Below are 17,750 nucleotides of genomic sequence, written 5' to 3'. Positions count from 1 at the left end.
GTAGTTTTTATTTTAAATTTAAAATATGGTCCTTCTTTCTTTTCAGTGTTTTGAATTCAAATTTTTATATATTTTTCAATTTGCCTTTAATATATAATTTAAATATATAAATATACATATATATATATATGTGTATATAAGCCACAAATAAGTTTATATTGTTGATTCGCCTATTGCAACTTTTGATTGAATTTAGTCTTTAATGATCGTTACTAAACGCAAAATAAATGATTGGAATGTTAGGTATTGGTCATATATCATATATAATTTATATAGTCATCTTGGAATGGTTGTTCGAAGTATATTTTTGTTTACTGTTTCCATTAATTTATTTATTAAAACTTAGCTCGCAGTAGTTCTCTTCTTGAAGTGAGACAGTAGTATTACTGGTATACACTATACACTATATATTTATGAGTTGGAAAAATTAGCCCAGATTATTGGAAAGGTGACATGATCTCTTATCAGTGGTTAATGACCACATGACATTTCACCGAATACAATAGTGTTCACATCAAATTAAATGTTGAAAGCATGATAGTAAATAAAACATTTCATTATCATAAAAATCCACTTTAGACTTGATAATGTGCGTTTATAAACAAAAATAAGTCCAAACAAAAAAAGTTTTTTCTTAAAAACGGTTCATTAATTTATCACAAACTATAAATGTTTTACAATATCAAGCAGTTGCAAATTAGTATTTTCATAACAATTTATAAGAGACTTGATTCCCTTTTGACTGCATTTCTGTCTACAAAATAATGAAGAATTAACAGAGTATTCCTCCCATCTATGTATATGTATTTAAATAGTCAATTTTTAAAAGAATGATGGACCAACAAAAAATGTTGTTGGCCAACGTCTGATTGAGATGGACCAAAGGAGAGATGATGGCACATGGTGAGGGGGTTGGAAGAATGTGAAGAATGGATAGGGTGATATGGAGTTACGTATAATAAGGTATATTTTGATTATTTGAAATGTAGAATAATGGTGTTTGTGTGTGTATAGAGTAGAGTTGTTTTCAATAACATGGTCATCTTTTGTTTGGTTATAGCGAGCAAATTAATTTGATGTGTGATCGAATGGACTCTATAAATAGTGGTTTTGTGGTCGTACACATATCAATATCCATGTCCATGTGAACGTCACATTCATCATAGTTGTACATGTGATGAAGATGACTAACTATCAACTATTTATCTACTCTTCCGAGAATAAGTGAATCTCTTGGATCATAATGCTTAATCCGAATAGAACTTTCATTCATATGCTTTTTGAGAGTATATTTTTCATCATTTAAGTTAGAGCATTTTCAAACATTGCTATTTCCACTTTTATAATAGCATTTAGAGATTAAATTGCTCCAACCCACCTCTATTTTTTTTTCTATAATAGAGATCTCTATTTATTCATCTATCTATAGAGGAAAAAATAGCATTTTTCTATTTTTTGCTATTTTTTATTCTACATTTAGAGATTGCTATTTTAAAGAAATACATTAGAACATATATCACCTCTATTATAGAGTTCTTTTATTTTAACTCTATTTTAAAAGTGAAAATAGCAAAATACATTGGAAATGATCTTATAAATGTGATGAAAGAATCGAATATGAAATTTGGAGTTGGGAAATCCTTTGGACTTTAAGACATCTTGAGAGTGTTCAAGCCAAGCATAAATAATTTCAATAAATTCAAATAAAAAACAAAATAAGTTTAAACTGCACTAAACTATGTAGCAAGTTAAATTTAGTTTGTCTATGTAACTAAGCTATGTACCAGTTAAATTTAGTTAGTCTATGTCACTAAATTTAGTTTAGTTCAAACCAAAACCATTTTTTGTAACAACCAAAACCAAATTAAAACTCAAATTTCAACATATAGGCTAAAGCAATCAAGCGTTCAGAATACTGGCATGTTGTAGACTTGTAGATATATATACAAGAGCTGTTTGAAAAACTTTGGTTTAAGGATAAAAATAACGACCGAGTAAAGCTATTCGGATTGAACCGGTTAAATAAGGAGGGGGCCACAATAGAAACTAATGATTGTGGTGGGAGCAGAAGAGGCAGGCAAATGTAGGCATCACTTGTGACAGGTGAAATAGGGAAGAAAATTATTCATTAATACTATTTGTCTCTTTTTTTTTTCTTTTTTTTTTGCAGATGAATTTTTCAGTTTTCTTATTATTCATTTCGCAATATCAAATACTCTGAATAGCTACTCGGTCACATTGTTATTGCCATTTATTATCTCTTTGTCTAGTTTTCTGTTCGTCTCGAAAAACGTTTATCCACAAAATTCAAATTTGAGCCGGTTTTTTTTGTACTTTGCATTATTAATCATGCCAGTTTCTCTTTTAACTATACATTATGATAGTTGCGAACCATTTTTCAAATGCACAAGAAATTCCGAATTTTCTGGAAATCGAACTCTATACTGGTGTAAAAACTTTTAATATTTGACCATTAGACCACAGTGTTTTCACATGTACTCTTTTTTTAACACAACGATTTTTGTTCGCGTATATCATCATTTCATTATCATAACAATCATCCACTTTAGACTTGATAATGTACGTTTATAAACAAAAAATAAGTCCAAACAAAAAAGGTTAGCCCACAAGGCCAATAAGTAAAAGATCAATAGCCACATAGAGGTGTGTTGTAGATTAGAATTTGAGTATCGATGATTTCGATAGCATGACTAGGGAACCCAATGGGTCAATGAGCTAGTAGTTTTGTGAGATTAGACGTTGGCTATTAGTGACTTTGTAACTTTATTTCTCTGTATTTGTGAAACTAATCGAAACGTTGAACCAATGGACAATAGTTTTCTGAAGGGCCCATGAAAATACAAACATTTTGTTGTATGAGAACACTCTAAATTTTTGAACAAAAAAAAAAAAAAAAAAAAAAAGAACACTCTAAATTTTGTCCAAAAAAAAGAGAACACTCTAAACAAAAGATTAAGTTTCTGTTTAAAATTGTAAATGTAAAACATACTCCCTCCGTTTTTTTAATATAAGTCGTTTTAGAATTGTACACATAGATTAAAAAATCATTAATTTTTTATATTTTCTAAATAAAAACATCATTAATTATTTACCTAACCACAAATCAATCAGTAATAAAATAGAAAGTATATTATCTTTGGTCATATAACATTAAGTATTAATAAATTTTACATAGAAAACCGAAAACTTCATATAATTTGGAATATAAAAATTCTTCTATAACGAATTATATAAAAAAAATGAGGGAGTATCTAACAGATCACATAGAAAGTCATGTATTTGATACATCGAGATAAATAAATTCAATTTTGTAACAGCTGTATTTTGTATCAATATTTATATATGAGGGGGTCCATAATAAAATCACTAAATTCAAGATATCGGATGCTTCATAAAACAGAAACTAATCACCCTCTATTAAGTCTACTAATCAATGATTAGTTAATCAAACTTGTATTACAAAGACGAAACTAGTAATTGATGCGTTGAACCGTACAGTGTTTTCAGTTACGTACATAATCTTTGATTAGTCCAAGGCAAAGATACGGTCTAGTGATACTTAAATCATGTTCAAATTCAATGTTACATGTAATCAATAGTGTAGCAAAATATCCATAAGAAAATTAATCACATCAATATTAGTCAGGAGACAAGATAAACAAAGTTGTCTGGATTATGCCAGACAGTTAGCATGCAGTCATGCGTAGTCGCGTAGGTCGCTCCACATCCTCGTTTGCTACTCCTTTTCTTTTTTCTTTTCGAAATTTTAATTTGTCTAATACCTACGTGTATTTGGAAAATGTTTATAACAAGTGGATTTGACAAAAATAAAATAAAGTTATTTCAGTGGACAGGAAAACTGAGGGAACATGAACTTTGGAGAAAGCACAATTTCAAGACTCGTCTCTGAAAATGTTCTAAAAAGACTTGTCTGTTCATATACTTTTTGCTTCAAATAACATTGCATTTTTTTGTAACATAAAACATATCATTATCGACAATTCATTGTAACTTACTAGGATTAATATGTTTGTTGAGTTAATTAGTTTCTTCGGAAAATTCAAATGCTCTTGATTATTGATACTTCTTGCACGTTGTATTTTTTTATACTTCTTACTTCTTAGGGTATTTGAACGTAGATTTTGATTTCTCAACAAAAAATGACCACATAATTTTCATTTGTACATTAAAAGAAAAATATAACTGCGAATTCGTACAGATAAAATAAAATCTAATTAAAAATTGTTTCATCCGTAAATCATAATTTTTAATCTTGACTACTGATTCAACAGTTCCCCGTATTTTATGATTTTGTATTTTGAAATGTGATTAATTAAGCAAAGAGATATGTCTACTACATTAAACATGTTAAGTTGTATGGTTAATTTAGTGGAGACTTTGAAGCAAGGCCAGGTTCAAGTTATGTTTGATTGCATTTGCATGGTGGAACACGAGAAAAGACATGTGGGATTGTGTTTTACATCCTCTTAGTGTGATAATTGATAATTGTATTAGTTTTGTTCGATTGTCGAAACTTAGAAAGTAATATTCCAATTTCTTGGGTGTGATGAAGTCATTAATATGCATTTTATCGGTTTTTATCATAAGTGTGTAATATTTTAAACATATACTGTATTGTATTAACTGAAAATTTAACCATGCATGCATGAATCCACAAGTTCTCTACATATACACACCCTCCACAAGTGTATTCTCCTTCAAATCACTTCTGCTTATTAGCTTACCCTAAAAAAAGACAGAAACAAAGTTTCAGTTCTGCTACTTCTGTTCAACAGATAAGTTATTTGGAAGCCTAAAAATGGAAACGAAGAGGGAGATGATGAGCCCAGAGAGATCAAAGCAGAAGAAGAGATCAATAAGTAGAAGATGGGGAAAGTATATGAAAGAACAAAAGGGAAGGATTTACATCATCAGAAGGTGTGTGGTCATGCTCCTTTGTTCGCATGACTGAACCATTAAAAAAGTGTATAAACAATGGCCAAGTTCAAATGTATGTATGCATGTTACATGCGTGTGTATGTGTGTTTATGTGTGCATGTGGGTAACTAGTTAAGTGAGGGAAGATCGTGTTAGAGTAGGGTAAAAACCGGTCTGCTTGGTTTAATTTTGTGAGTTCTACCGAATTGTATATAGTGTGTGACCTCAATCCATCGTTGGTTGTTCTTAAACTAATATTTTACATTGTGCAATAATTTCATACTTTTTCATAATTTAAGAATTATATCGTATGAATAAGTTGTGATAGTTCATCAGATTGATTTATCAAGAGATACAGAATAACAATGTTTTGGACTCGAGTTTCATTGACCTTTAGTTATATAACTACAAATACGCACAACACAAATTTTCAATCCCATAGTTAGTCAAAAATAATGACCACTACTTCAGATAAGTGCTTCTTCTACTACTTGCAAAGTTGCAATACCGCATGATTCTTCATCATCATTGGAAGAACTCTCTGAATGAGCAAGCCTTTCGCTTGCGCTTTAAGTCATCTGCAACACCATCATCGTATTGTTTGTCCCTATACCTCTCTTGTGAGGAGGTCTCAAAGCCTGGTGTTTGAAAAATCGTGATACTCTCGTCATCCCTATTTCTGAAAGAAAAGCAAATAGAACCTCTCTCCGTACAAGGGAAGAACATAATCTTTTATATCTTTTTAAATTTTAATAACGTTTATAAATTTCACGATATTTACTACTTCCTTTTTTTTCTTGGATAACAAAATCTAAATAGTGGAATGAAAGGTAGATATTGCGAGTTTTTAACACAAATTTATTTAACGACAAAAAAAGACACAGATTTATTAATTTTAAAATTATATAAAAAACTAAAACTTGTCAAAGAAACAACTTTAAGTTTACAATGAGAGTCCTATACGAAACTTCTATTAATGCCATAAATCACAATGTATTACTATGTTATTTCCCCACTAATGTAACAAACCAGTCGAGAGAAATAAACAAATATCTGGTAGTAGAATAATCTCTAGAAAACAAAGGGAATGAGAGCCTTGATATGCTTAGGGAAGTCATCAAACTTAGAAAGATACCATCTTCTCGTAGCATAACTCCGACCCACAAGATAGAAAGTAGTTGACATGGCCAAAGACATCGAGTAAATGGTCTGAGAAATCATAAAGAAGCCCCAAAACACAAGTATCTCGAACATGTAATGAGGACATATGACTGCACCAAACAGACCACCTTTTGGTATCTTGTACTCTTTCTTCCCACCCCCTTCACCTTCTTTCCTCAGCTTAGCTAGCAGAACATGGTGATACATATTCCCAACAATCCCCACCACAAACATGACAACCCCATAGAATTTCAGATCCAAACCCGGCTCGGGTAGTCCCGGAGTGAAGCTTTGGCTGTACAACACCAACGCAGCTGATGAGAAATAGCCGCTGGATATGGTGAAAGCTGCGTCTGAGGCCATCTCTCCACTGTACTTGTGAATGAACAGAACCTCGAAGATCCTTTTGAAGAAATGGAGCGAGAGTGCTGATTTGAGGAGGAGGAATCTGAGATCTTGAGAAGGTGAGAGGAAGAAAGAAGCCGAAGCGGCTAGAAACGCTGGTGTGTATAGACAAAGCATTCCGGTTCTGCTCGATACGCTGCTGAATCGCTGTGATGATGATGATAATGATGATGGTGATGATGATGCGTTGTTGTTGTTGAATTTGGAGTATTTCAGATTGTTTCCTCTCAGTTCCGACAGAACCATAACCGGCAGAGCGGCTAAACCAACGACGGTCATAGTATTGACCAATATCGACGGAGGAGGTGGAAACAGAAAACTTGTCGCCATTTCCATTTAGTTTAATTTTTGCTTTTGGATGATTGTTGTACTCTCCAATTATCTTACGTTTATAGCCGCACTTTTTGATCAAATGAGACACCGACACATAACTAGATGCAGTCAATGTAAGATATTAATTAGCTCTTGTTTCTATCAGATGTAGTGGAAATATAAAAATGTGTAAACAAACCAAACCTAAACCTCACCAAACCTCCACTTGTGGGTGCGTAAGTGCAGGCCCGTCTCAGTTGTAGGTGAGGCCCTGTGCTGAAAAAAAATTTTTAGGGCCCTTTTAAGAAGAAGAAAAAAAATCTGGACCCTTTTCTTTAAGAAAAAAAACAATTTAAAACATTTTCGGGCCTTATTTTGGGCTAAAAAATTTCAAAATTGTAATGGGCCCTGTGCAAATGTGTTCCCAGCACATGCACAGGGCCGGGCCTGTGCGTGGACAAAGCTCATCTACTCTTCGCACTGTTTCTCCAAGCAAGCAATATACGATGTACTTACGTGTCACCTTATCCATCGGTCAGTATTGTGTGTACATGGAAAGTTGCACTATCTCTCTAAAATATTTCAACAATACAGAGAAGCCTCTCCTTATAAGATTGTAAGCGTTATCCATGGCCAATAAGATGAGTTGTCTAAAGTCATTGCACAATTCAAAAACTAACAAAAACTAATCACAATAAGAAAGAGGCAAAGTGCATTGTACTCGAATTAGCAGTTTCCCCATAAGTAGCAAATCGATATGGTTTTTTTTCATTATAGATAGCCTAACGAACGCAACTAATTGACTAGAAGGAGGAATCGGTGGGAGACGCAGCGAAATTGACGGAGACTTACCCGTTAAAGTTGGCCGGAGAGTGTTGAACCGCGGCGGCGGGCGGAGACGAGGCAACGAGGATATGACTAACGCGCGAGTGGAAGAGAGTGGAGACGGAATAAAATAAATAAAACGCGACTTTTAAAGTTAAAATATTCAGGGTAAATATGTAATTTCCGTTTTGGTTAGCGATTGATTTAATTACTCCACGTGGCGAACTTTGTAACATTACGGTAAATTAGAATTCTCTTTTCTTTTTTGGCTGTCATATTTCTAAATGTTACTTAGAGCATCCACATCAATGAACCCTTCTTGGGGTTCATCTTTTTAGTTTTTTATTATTAAAATTTGTTTCTTTTTTTTTTGGTTTTAAAAAAAAAAAAAAAAAAAAAAAAGTTAGACCAATCGCGGGCCGCCACGACACGTGGGGCCCACGCTACAGTGATGAACTTTAGGAGAGAGGGGTTCAACCAAGAGAACTTTAGGAGAGAGAGGGTTCATGAGATTGAATTATTTTATTATTTTTTTTTCTTGGTTTTTGTGTGAACTCCCCCCCATGAACCCTCAATGGGGGTGCTCTTAGATCAGTATTTCACATGTCCGCAATGCCTTCAGAGCCTTGGTTCGACAAAACAAGTCCAATGCATTCAGATTTTGCCACTAAGCTAAAGGAGAATTTTAGAAAAATGTGGTCGAAATTATCTTTGTAATAAAACGGTCGGAAACAGTGGTTTCCGGCTTGGCCCAAGAGTCGGCTCTGAATGCTTTGGAATTTTTTTTATGAATTGTCATCTCTAATTTAAAATACGATCTTTTTAACTTGTGTGTTTACGGAATTATAATTCGACTTAAAGAGAAACTTACTAATAATAATATATATATATATATATATATATATATATATATATGAAAGTAAGTTTAATATATTGTTCAGCGTTTAAAAAAAGAATAATAATAAGATAAATTGTTGGACTTGAAGCTTAAATCAGATGTTCATTAAGGGGGAACTAAGTACATAAACATCAAGACATACACCTAAAGGTTGAAAACATTACTTCAAACACTAAAAACAACAACAACAACAACTACGGTGAAGATCAATTAGAACACCCAATTTTTATTTAAAACCACAACGATTAACATTAAAAAGGGAAACTATAACTCCCAATTTTATTTCCAATGGGGCTACTTGTTCATGCCGGTCTTCTCCTTCACGAGATTAACGGCTCCCCCTGCCGCCTCCGTTATCTTCTGTCCCGCCTATAAACGTAAATACATGTTAGAACAGCATAAAAAGATATGAGATCTACGAACATGTACAGTAGAGAGTAGAGACGTATGTTTATTTATATATCATGGGGTAGATCGCTTACGGTTTGCGCAGACGCTCCAGCTGCGGTAGCAGCATCCTTGACCTTGTCCATCAGCACATTACCCTTCTCCTATATTTACACACCATTGTCCACACGAAATCAATTAATACATTCATTTACTTCTTCTTTTTTTGGTCAAAATACATTCATTTACTTGGTTCAAGAAAATATAAATAACTTCTCTTTATTTTATAAAGTGTGATTGTTTAACCGCAGCAACTGCATTTGATCAGAGAGTTAAAGAGAGAAAGAGACCTCAGCACGACCAGCGGCTTGACCGGCTTGGAAGCTCTGCTTGTTGTCTGCCATTTGTTTATTTATTGAGTTTTGTTGTGTTTTTTTGTGTTTTGATTGGTGAGAGGAGATGTCAGCTTAGGGTTTGTATTTATAGGCTACACGGATACTTCTGTGGTGCTTATTACTTGTACACTCAAATCACGTGGGCAACGGGTAGTGGTACGATCAGTTTTGCCTTATGTCGGTAGCTTTTAATTGGTCATCTAGGACTTCACGTGTCAATTTGAGAGAGATTGAGGATATTATAACTCTTTGTGTGTGGTTCTCTCGCCTCTGTTTCTTTTTTAGTTATTATCTTTAAAGAGAATAAGACAAGTCTTTAAATAGAAATATGTAACGTGGGGTTTGTTAATTTTGCATATGCGTTTGCCAAATATTTCGTTTTTATTACTAAATTAAAAAACTCATCAAATCTTTATCAAAAGAGAACGAATAGGAACCATGTTAAACACATGATTTAACTATTTTAAAACAAATGTGTTAAGAGAAAGTAAAATATTTCAAGCAAAAAATGAGATGTTCAGAACAAAAAGTGTCCACGGCAACAAAATCCTTTATAGAACAAACTTTTATTAAGTAGAATGAACTATTGGGAAGCAAAAACACCCACGTTCAACTGTGTTGCATTAAGTATATGTCTTTGAGAAAACAAGTTCTAAAAAAAACGTATAAAACACTGAGAAAGAAAAAGACAAATTACACCGAATATCAACGTATACAAGTGTAGAAGCTCTCTTACAAGAGACATATTGATATAGATCACAAGAATATCATGACTAAACTTAAGTATAGATTTACGATAAGTACCATTCACACTCGAAAACACGTTAATTGTTCTGTTTGTTCGGTTAGAATAAACGTAGACGGCTTTACGAAAAACTATATTGAATATATTCACTTTTATCCCCTTCAGTCCTGAGGCTATACTAAAAGAGCTAACATTTTGGGAGAAAGTACTGATACATCAAGAATTTTAGTTTATGTAAACTTTAAAAGAATTAACATTTTGGGAGAAAGTACTGATACATCAAGAATTTTAGTTTATGTAAACTTTAAAAGAGCTAGCATTTTATGAACCATGCGTATGACCATTTACTGTATTTAACACATGAATCTTAAAATGTGCTGCTTATTATTACTAGTTGAGTAGAAATAACAATAAAAACAGAGATAATTTAGGCCACTATATAATAAGATGTTAATGATCTTGAAGCGAGTCTTTGACTTAGTCGTTATATGATTGCAACTGATCGAACAAACCACAAGAAGTTTCCCAAAGTTGTTTACCAAGTTTGGGATCTCTAGAAGCTTTTGACGATTTAATGGTCCTTCCTTTTCCTCCAAAATAGTAAACACCTGATGTTTCCTACATAAGTAGAAGATGAAGACACTTAGAACAGTTCCATATTGATATATACTACTTTCATTCCTCATAAATAAATGTTTTGGCAAAATTTGTTCGCAAAATATTTTCTCTATAAATTTTATTTTATTTAATAATTATAATTTTTATTTTTTTAAAACTATTTAAACTTATTATTAGTGGTTTAACTTTATTGGCCAATCATATAATTATAAGACAAAGTTAACGTGTTTTCTTAACTGATGGAGCTAAAGCTGCATCAACGGAAGATCGAGCTCCTTCATCAGGGGTTTGGAGGAGGCCAACAAGTTTGAAGGAGAGAAACGCAAAAGCAGATACATATTTAGGATACTCGCGCATTAGATTTGTTTTCACAAATCCAGGATCTGCAGCTCTGCATTTATCATGCAAAACATAATCTTTAAACAGCGAAAAAGAGAGAGAAAGAGAGTAACAGATTGTGTTTCAAAAAAAAAGAGTAACAGATTAAGACAATATAGGAAGGATGCATACATAACAGAGACATGGTGTGAATCATCTTTGAGGCGAAGCTGTCTGTGCAACTCATATGAGAAAAGTAGAAGGCATACTATTCAAGAAACATAAACTCATCAGTTCCCAAGGAAGAATACAAAACTATATAAATGAATATTGTTTTGAACTTACATTTAGAATACTCGTAGACATGAGCATGAGGATATTGATTGTATGTCGTAAAATGTTTTCCAGTTACATAATCCTTGTCAACCTTACCAATAGAAGCTACATAGACAAGGAACAAGATTATCAGTTTCACTTAGCTGGACTCTCATGATAGGTGAATTATGACGCTATATATTCACCATAGCGATGTGTGAAAGATACAACGTTCACGACCCGTGAAGGCACAGAGCTGTTTTCCAGAAGTGGCAAAAGGAGTTTGGTCATAGTAAATGGACCAATATAGTTTGTAGCCATCACCCTGAAACAGTTTTAGATATTCAAATCATAGTTCCATATATATTTTGAGCATATCCATGTCTGATGAAAATAAGACTGACCTGTCATAACCTTCATTGGTTGGTCGACTAGAAATAGCCATGATCCCAGCATTGTTCACTAAAAGCTGAACTGAAGGATGTAACTCTGCGTCCGAGAGCCATTGCTCTAGAGAGTCTTTAAAATTGAAGATTGATGAAAAACAAGACATGTCAACTACGAAAGATTTGAGTTGTGCATCTTTGTTCTTGCTCTTTATTTCTTTCAAAGTCTATCATAAGTCAAGAAAATGATTCTTGCATCAAAAGAAAGAAAGAACATATTTAATTCAAAGAAAAAAAAAAATGTTAAATAACCTCTGAAAGAAGCTGAGGAGACCTTCCAACTGAAAATAAATTAAGAAAGATGCCACCACATTAAATGAAGAAGAATACAGATACATTAAACACTTTAGGAAGCAATGCATTACCAAGAACAACATGGTAGCCCTTCTCTGCAAGAGCAAATGCAGTGGCCTTACCAATCCCAGAAGTAACCTTCAATTAAAAAACAACACTAGTTCATACTCATATAGAACCAAAACGCAAAACATAAAAAATATCCATTAATTAGGAAATGGTCTAATGAGCCACTGATTATTTACTTACACCAGTAACAACACAAATAGGTCTTGAAGATCCAATCTTTGGTACAATGGAGCTAGAAATGGGAGTGGATTTTGAGTCAAATATACTTGCTCTAAGCAATTTCAAGTAGGAAGAAAAGAGACCGATACTCCAAAGAAACATGTCCCAAGAACTAGGTGACCATGCAAAACGTAAAGCCTCCATCACGTCTTTAATCATTTTCTGAAAAAAAACAAAAAAAAACTGTTTGTTAGGATTCAATTGAGCAATTGTCATCAATAGATGCTTACATAGTAACAGAAGTAACTCACCAGAGATCCAAAATGATTCAGGTAACCAAAAAAAGCTTGAAACAAAACCTTATCCAGACGTTGAAGAAAGAAGAGATTAGGAGTGAAAGGTTGTTGCAGTGTTAATGTAGATAACAATTAGATATTTTGTTACTTGACGTAAAAGTTATCTTTGCCTCGAGCAAATCAGTGAATCACCTGCCCATGTTCCATTGAGGTAGGACTTTAGATGGATAGAAAGAAGAGTAAGATTCAAATTTGAATTCAAAATCGAGAAACCTTGTTTTGCGGATCCTAACAAACGGGTTTAACCAAACTGAAATCATATAAGAGTTTCTCATAGATCTGTTTTCACAATTACATTTAAACTTTTAAAATATGAAATACATTTAGACGTTACAGAAGCATGTACTTACACACACAAAAAAATCATGTCAAAAAAAGAAAGGAGAAACTAGAAAGTTTGATTTTCTTGGAATATAAATTCTAGTAGAGAAGAAATAAATAAAAAACAACTATACTTTCTTCACACGTGAGTTGCAAAAAGAGAATGAAACTGAATGAAATCCACAATTAACAGACCCTGGGGCTCAAACACTATTGCTGAACCGGGTTGACCGTTTGAGCCGGTTTAGCTACAGGCTTCTCACCGTCCTGTTTCATCTCTTCCAAACGCTTTGCTACCTGGAGATTCATAACAAGAATAAAGATTCAAGCATCTTTTTTTTGTGTCCACAAGTCACAACCCATTAACTTCATTAGCTTGTTGATTCATAAAAGAGAAAAGACAAGAACCTTGATGGAGTAAGCCAAAGGAAGCAAAGTATCAGGATCCATGGCATCTTCAGGAAAATTCCTCAAAGCATGCATAAGTTCCTCAAATGGCAACTTCACCAAATCATCATGGCAGTGCTTCAACAATGCTAACCCCACTTTGAACACAATATTTATACCCTACACCCACCAATAAAAAACAAAGAAATGATGCAACAAAACTGGAGAAAATAAAACACATAAATAATCCAAAACTGAAAAATAAATAATCCAAAACCAAAACTGAAAAAAAAAGATTATAAAGATGTTGATTTTACCTCAGCTAGAAACACATCCCAGATTCTTAGAGCTGAGTGGAAAGGAAACGAGTAGGAGAAGACTGTTATGAACCATTGGCTTGCATACATACTGGGATTGATCATTTCTTGAGTGAAGTGTTCTCCTAGCTTCGGCATTAGCTCTCTTACAAGCTGATCAAACTGTAATAGATACTTCTGTACAAGAGGAAGCCCTGCCTACATTTACACCAACTCAAATGCATCATTCAAAATCATATTTAATCACAGATAATTAATCACTTATCTCTGAAGACACTAATCAGAATAAAAAGTCTCTACAGGATTAAAGCAGAGAATTTGAAAAAGCAGTCATAAATTAATTCATGAAGGAAAGTATTTTTTTAAATATATTTGACTTTATGTTCATTTTCTTACTATACTTCAATCAACTAAAGCAGCTCTATCACTTTCAAACTAGCGTAATTAAAGAGGCAAGTAGCAAAGTAAAGAAAGAGTCTCTCACCTGATACAATCCTTCCATTGGAGAGTGAACAGCTCCTTTGAGCAATGCAACTAATAACCAAAACGCATCTTCTTCGCTCATATAAAGAAGCAACAAACCAGCTACAAACCCCATTCCCTGTAATTATTTTCGGAACCATGATTGTTTAGTACCACGTTAGGGATATAAGACTATAAGAGCGAAGGAGAGAGAGTCTCAGGATAGACCTGAACGTATCCAACATCTCTGTCATAGACAGAGTAAGCTTTAAGAACATTGTACAATGATCTTTGGCCTGGTCCATGTCTCTTCTGGAAGAAAACATGTGATGGAAAAGTCCGGGATATGTCCCGGATGATGTCGAGTTCTGATGCTGAAGTCTCATAAACCACCAGTTGCTACAATGAAAATCAATATCAGAATCAAAAACAAGTATTATTACAACACACAGGAGATTATGAGACTAACCTCATAAACACCGGGGTTCATGAGCAAAAGGTCTCGGCTTCCGGAGATCAGCTGCCAGACTAGGCCCCTTAAGCAGTCAGGGATGCCTTTTCTAATCCGCCTTTTGACAACGTGAGGTTTTCTTCTGAGGTAATGCTTCCAGTCACTGCCTCCAGCTCCTATCATCTTCCTCCATTTCGTCACCCTTCTCTCCTCCCTAAAACAATTAAAGCACTTTATGGTTAAATATACAAGGATGCTAATGATGTAAAAAAAAGTACCAATTGAGACATACTTTTCATAGTTGGTAGATGATCTGGTTTTGATGAAACGTTGAGGAGAGTTGCCTTGTTCTTGCTTCAGAAACCCAAATCTATCAACTGGTGCAATGACAGGGACAGGGACAGGTTCACTGTCATCTGTTCTCTTCTTTTCCATTTAACTAAGCTGAAAGAAAAAGACCAAACATTGGTTTAGTTAAACCACAAACTAAAAGATCTCCCCATTTACAACATTGTGAGACCAAGCAACCAAAGCTGCAATCAAATTCACATCAGAGAAGTAAATACAAAGACAGATCAATCAGACCAAAAGACAAAGACGATTCAGACCAAAAAAGTAAATAAATACGAAAGAGAGAAACTTTAACGAAACCCACCAACATTCCGATGTCAGATCAAAAGGGTCGTATTCAAAACCTCGACTTTCGAGACGATTAAAGGAGTTTACGAGCTCGAAGTTTCTCAATTTTTACGGAATGAAAATTGATATCTGAAGAGAATGCGATGTTGGAGATCACATCGATAGATAAGAATAAGATAGCTCATACGCGTTTCTTTTTTTTTTAAGAAGACAGGACGTTCGAGATGTTACCCAAAGCTACAGACTTTATCCCAGGGAAAAAAAAGCTTTTTCAGCCTTCTCTTTTACCTTTTCCTCGTAAACCAGAAATCGAATACCGGTTATAGTTCAATCTTATTTAACCGGTTGGTTTAGTAGCATAAATATTAAATACATGTTATTCTCAGAACTCAAAAATATAAAGCTGACTGATAATGATGCTTCAGGTCTGCTTCAATTTTAAAATCTCATCTTTTTCTCCTTTGGAGATATCCAAAAGTCAATAATTTATTAGTGGTAGAACCAGAGAACCGTGGTTACACTCGTAACAAAGTTAACCAGTCCGTAGAAACAAACATAAACTTAGAACAAAACATTGTTAAGATGGAGTCGTCTTGTGTTGAAGAATCTGGTAAACATCAACGACTCCAGACGCAAACTCTGGATCAACTGCAGCTTTCACCGCAGTTCCCGCCACGGACTTGACACTAACCGGGGGTATTAAAAGCGGTCCGATCAGAGGAATTTTCGTCACTTCTTTTGGGAACAGCTTCAAAACCTGTAATAATAAAATATGTTTTGGTCAAAATATTGTCACAGAACAATCAAAGATTGATGCAACAAAAAAATATTCTTCTACCATTTCGAGAGGAGCTCCAATGAGACTAAGTGGCAGCTTTATGCTACCAACCTGACGAGTCCCGTGTATGAATCCTGGCCTCAGAACCGTTCCTAAGAAACACACGCTTAATCAGTGAAGCATACACATTATATAGCAAATGAGTTTTAAAATTAAAGTGACAAGATATGCACACCTCTGTTTCCGAATTTATCCAAAATCTCAGCTTCAGTTGCTCTCTGCATATAGATTAATCAATGAGATAGGAAAAGCTAATAAGTAAGCCAAGAAGACGAAGAAGAAGAAGTACCTTTCCTTGGAAATAGCCTCGAATCAAGTTATTTATGACACCATAATCCGCAGCTGAGATATACACAAATCTCTTCACACCTGAAACATAACATGATAAGCTTCTTTTTATGTCACTATCTATAATTTACAGCAAGTCTATGAAAACCACTGACCTCCTTCTGCAGCAGCTTTAACAGCGTTAATGTTTGCAGTTCCGTTGATTCGGACCATTTGTGAGTTGGAACCGAAACCACCAACGCATGAAATCTGCACAACTCGTCCATTATGAGATGCTGTCTTAAGATCAAGTCAACTATTTTAAGAACATTTCTTAATTAATTACCACAGATGTTATTCCTTCTAGTGCAGGCTTCAGAGAATCAGGTGAAAGCAAATCACCTATTTGTTTCAGTAGGAAAAAAAAAAAAATCAGGTCATTCATTGAAATCTTTTTGCTTTTTAAATGATGAACAAAGTGAAATGTGTTTTGAGAGAGAATACCTTGATGCCAGGTAACATCATTAACCCATGAATCATGGAGGGAAGATCTTCCTGACCTAATAACAGTGAAGAGAGTTATGTAGAGAAAGTCTATGAGCAACAATCAGGTTTAAAACAACACGAAGGATTACCTGCTAAGACTGGATACAGAGAAACCTTGTCTGAGTGCCTCCTTGCATATATGTGAACCTACATAACCGTTTCCTCCCAAAACCAATATCTGCATTTCAAGACAAAAAGTAATAATCTCAAAATTCAGAGAGCAGAGAGAGTAGATAGTGTATCAAAAGGTATGATCTTTTCACCTTATCTCTAGAATGTGAACCAGCAGCTTCAGACAAAGGCCTTGAATTTCCTCTCTGAGTGATTGAACTGTCACAGAGAGACCCAATAAGGATCATCATAATCAATCAAATCACAAAGTAGCTATGCCCAAAAAACAACTGGGACAGAGCCTCACTCAGCCAATGCCCCAAAAAGAAATGAAAATCAATACAACTGATCAAAGCGTTTTATCGATAGAGATAAAAGTAAACCCGCAAAGATCAATGCTTTATTCGACGAACATCATGTAATAAAGGGAATTCAAGAGCCTTAGAAGAAGAGAAACTCACGACATGGTGACCAGAGAAGAGGATGACTGTGATCGTGCCCGAATCAGAGACCTAAACATAGTAACCCTGGCTACAGATGAGTGAGTTACCGACGGAGCTTTGTGTAAGCAATCAATCGATCAAAAGAATTATAAATTGCCTTAACACAATCAAAAATTAAATAAGGGACCTTTAACTAAAAAATTAACAAACTGTACACTATATTTGTGGCGTAACAGCTTCCACGTAGACTAACACATTGGTTCGGTTTCTATTAAATTTGGTCTGAACAAGAAAAATGCCGTCGTA

At 34.2% G+C, this 17,750-nt stretch overlaps 6 protein-coding genes across 14 annotated transcripts; 1 reads left to right on the top strand and 5 right to left on the bottom strand.

Annotated features, from left to right (window-relative positions):
- The first annotated feature begins 104 nt into the window (after positions 1-104).
- Positions 105-6,085, top strand: LOC125582190 (small polypeptide DEVIL 1-like). Its single transcript, XM_048748750.1, has one exon. The coding sequence runs from the start codon at positions 4,841-4,843 to the stop codon at positions 4,991-4,993; it is 153 nt and encodes a 50-aa protein (XP_048604707.1). The 5' UTR covers positions 105-4,840; the 3' UTR covers positions 4,994-6,085.
- Positions 5,845-7,861, bottom strand: LOC106354472 (steroid 5-alpha-reductase DET2). 8 transcript variants are annotated; one of them, XM_013794410.3, is made up of 3 exons: positions 7,690-7,861; positions 7,042-7,113; positions 5,845-6,956 (listed from the first exon to the last, which is right to left on the bottom strand). In XM_013794410.3, the coding sequence occupies exon 3, from the start codon at positions 6,859-6,861 to the stop codon at positions 6,031-6,033; it is 831 nt and encodes a 276-aa protein (XP_013649864.1). In that variant the 5' UTR covers positions 6,862-6,956; positions 7,042-7,113; positions 7,690-7,861; the 3' UTR covers positions 5,845-6,030. The 8 variants fall into 8 exon arrangements, with proteins under 8 accessions (XP_013649864.1, XP_013649865.1, XP_013649862.1 ...); XM_013794411.3 differs by having other exon boundaries at positions 7,048-7,113; XM_013794408.3 differs by having other exon boundaries at positions 7,053-7,113.
- A 781-nt stretch (positions 7,862-8,642) lies between these two features.
- LOC106390410 (stress-induced protein KIN2) lies at positions 8,643-9,458 on the bottom strand. The gene is made up of 3 exons (XM_013830865.3): positions 9,298-9,458; positions 9,043-9,111; positions 8,643-8,929 (listed from the first exon to the last, which is right to left on the bottom strand). The coding sequence occupies exons 1-3, from the start codon at positions 9,349-9,351 to the stop codon at positions 8,855-8,857; spliced, it is 198 nt and encodes a 65-aa protein (XP_013686319.1). The 5' UTR covers positions 9,352-9,458; the 3' UTR covers positions 8,643-8,854.
- A 990-nt stretch (positions 9,459-10,448) lies between these two features.
- On the bottom strand, positions 10,449-12,745 carry LOC125582115 (dehydrogenase/reductase SDR family member on chromosome X-like). Its single transcript, XM_048748637.1, has 10 exons — positions 12,618-12,745; positions 12,328-12,528; positions 12,150-12,216; positions 12,037-12,065; positions 11,743-11,951; positions 11,545-11,663; positions 11,369-11,464; positions 11,216-11,291; positions 10,943-11,096; positions 10,449-10,705 (listed from the first exon to the last, which is right to left on the bottom strand). The coding sequence occupies exons 2-10, from the start codon at positions 12,523-12,525 to the stop codon at positions 10,565-10,567; spliced, it is 1,089 nt and encodes a 362-aa protein (XP_048604594.1). The 5' UTR covers positions 12,526-12,528; positions 12,618-12,745; the 3' UTR covers positions 10,449-10,564.
- A 157-nt stretch (positions 12,746-12,902) lies between these two features.
- Positions 12,903-15,488, bottom strand: LOC125582120 (TBC1 domain family member 10B-like). Its single transcript, XM_048748641.1, has 8 exons — positions 15,256-15,488; positions 14,893-15,044; positions 14,619-14,814; positions 14,378-14,548; positions 14,172-14,288; positions 13,688-13,885; positions 13,392-13,550; positions 12,903-13,280 (listed from the first exon to the last, which is right to left on the bottom strand). The coding sequence occupies exons 2-8, from the start codon at positions 15,033-15,035 to the stop codon at positions 13,194-13,196; spliced, it is 1,071 nt and encodes a 356-aa protein (XP_048604598.1). The 5' UTR covers positions 15,036-15,044; positions 15,256-15,488; the 3' UTR covers positions 12,903-13,193.
- A 219-nt stretch (positions 15,489-15,707) lies between these two features.
- LOC106368236 (uncharacterized protein At1g32220, chloroplastic-like) lies at positions 15,708-17,688 on the bottom strand. 2 transcript variants are annotated; one of them, XM_048748654.1, is made up of 10 exons: positions 17,463-17,688; positions 17,154-17,220; positions 16,980-17,068; positions 16,849-16,904; positions 16,691-16,746; positions 16,521-16,614; positions 16,367-16,446; positions 16,253-16,295; positions 16,078-16,169; positions 15,708-15,996 (listed from the first exon to the last, which is right to left on the bottom strand). In XM_048748654.1, the coding sequence occupies exons 1-10, from the start codon at positions 17,519-17,521 to the stop codon at positions 15,817-15,819; spliced, it is 816 nt and encodes a 271-aa protein (XP_048604611.1). In that variant the 5' UTR covers positions 17,522-17,688; the 3' UTR covers positions 15,708-15,816. The 2 variants fall into 2 exon arrangements, with proteins under 2 accessions (XP_048604611.1, XP_048604607.1); XM_048748650.1 differs by having other exon boundaries at positions 16,691-16,904; positions 17,463-17,664.
- Between the last annotated feature and the right edge of the window lie 62 nt (positions 17,689-17,750).

Source organism: Brassica napus, chromosome A2 (assembly GCF_020379485.1).
Source record: "Brassica napus cultivar Da-Ae chromosome A2, Da-Ae, whole genome shotgun sequence".
NCBI classification, from domain to species: Eukaryota; Viridiplantae; Streptophyta; class Magnoliopsida; order Brassicales; family Brassicaceae; genus Brassica; species Brassica napus.
Note: the sequence above shows the minus strand (reverse complement) of the source record. Positions and strands in the feature narration are given on the sequence as shown.

Bases quoted from the DNA above. Each gene is read 5' to 3' on its own strand.
- LOC125582190 (XM_048748750.1), top strand. From the start codon at position 4,841: ATGGAAACGAAGAGGGAGATGATGAGCCCAGAGAGATCAAAGCAGAAG.
- LOC106354472 (XM_013794407.3), bottom strand. From the start codon at position 6,861: ATGGAAATGGCGACAAGTTTTCTGTTTCCACCTCCTCCGTCGATATTG.
- LOC106390410 (XM_013830865.3), bottom strand. From the start codon at position 9,351: ATGGCAGACAACAAGCAGAGCTTCCAAGCCGGTCAAGCCGCTGGTCGT. The intron at 9,112-9,297 runs GTCTCTTTCTCT...GTGTAAATATAG, and splicing joins AAGCCGCTGGTCGTGCTGAG to GAGAAGGGTAATGTGCTGAT. The intron at 8,930-9,042 runs GTAAGCGATCTA...TTACGTTTATAG, and splicing joins CTGGAGCGTCTGCGCAAACC to GCGGGACAGAAGATAACGGA.
- LOC125582115 (XM_048748637.1), bottom strand. From the start codon at position 12,525: ATGATTAAAGACGTGATGGAGGCTTTACGTTTTGCATGGTCACCTAGT. The intron at 12,217-12,327 runs GTAAGTAAATAA...TTTTAATTGAAG, and splicing joins CTATTTGTGTTGTTACTGGT to GTTACTTCTGGGATTGGTAA. The intron at 11,664-11,742 runs GTCAGTCTTATT...AAACTGTTTCAG, and splicing joins ACCAATGAAGGTTATGACAG to GGTGATGGCTACAAACTATA.
- LOC125582120 (XM_048748641.1), bottom strand. From the start codon at position 15,035: ATGGAAAAGAAGAGAACAGATGACAGTGAACCTGTCCCTGTCCCTGTC. The intron at 14,815-14,892 runs GTATGTCTCAAT...TAATTGTTTTAG, and splicing joins TCATCTACCAACTATGAAAA to GGAGGAGAGAAGGGTGACGA. The intron at 13,551-13,687 runs GTAAAATCAACA...TGGTGGGTGTAG, and splicing joins GGGATGTGTTTCTAGCTGAG to GGTATAAATATTGTGTTCAA.
- LOC106368236 (XM_048748650.1), bottom strand. From the start codon at position 17,521: ATGTTTAGGTCTCTGATTCGGGCACGATCACAGTCATCCTCTTCTCTG. The intron at 17,221-17,462 runs GTGAGTTTCTCT...TCTCTGTGACAG, and splicing joins TCTTCTCTGGTCACCATGTC to TTCAATCACTCAGAGAGGAA. The intron at 16,447-16,520 runs GTCAGTGGTTTT...GTTATGTTTCAG, and splicing joins TAAAGCTGCTGCAGAAGGAG to GTGTGAAGAGATTTGTGTAT.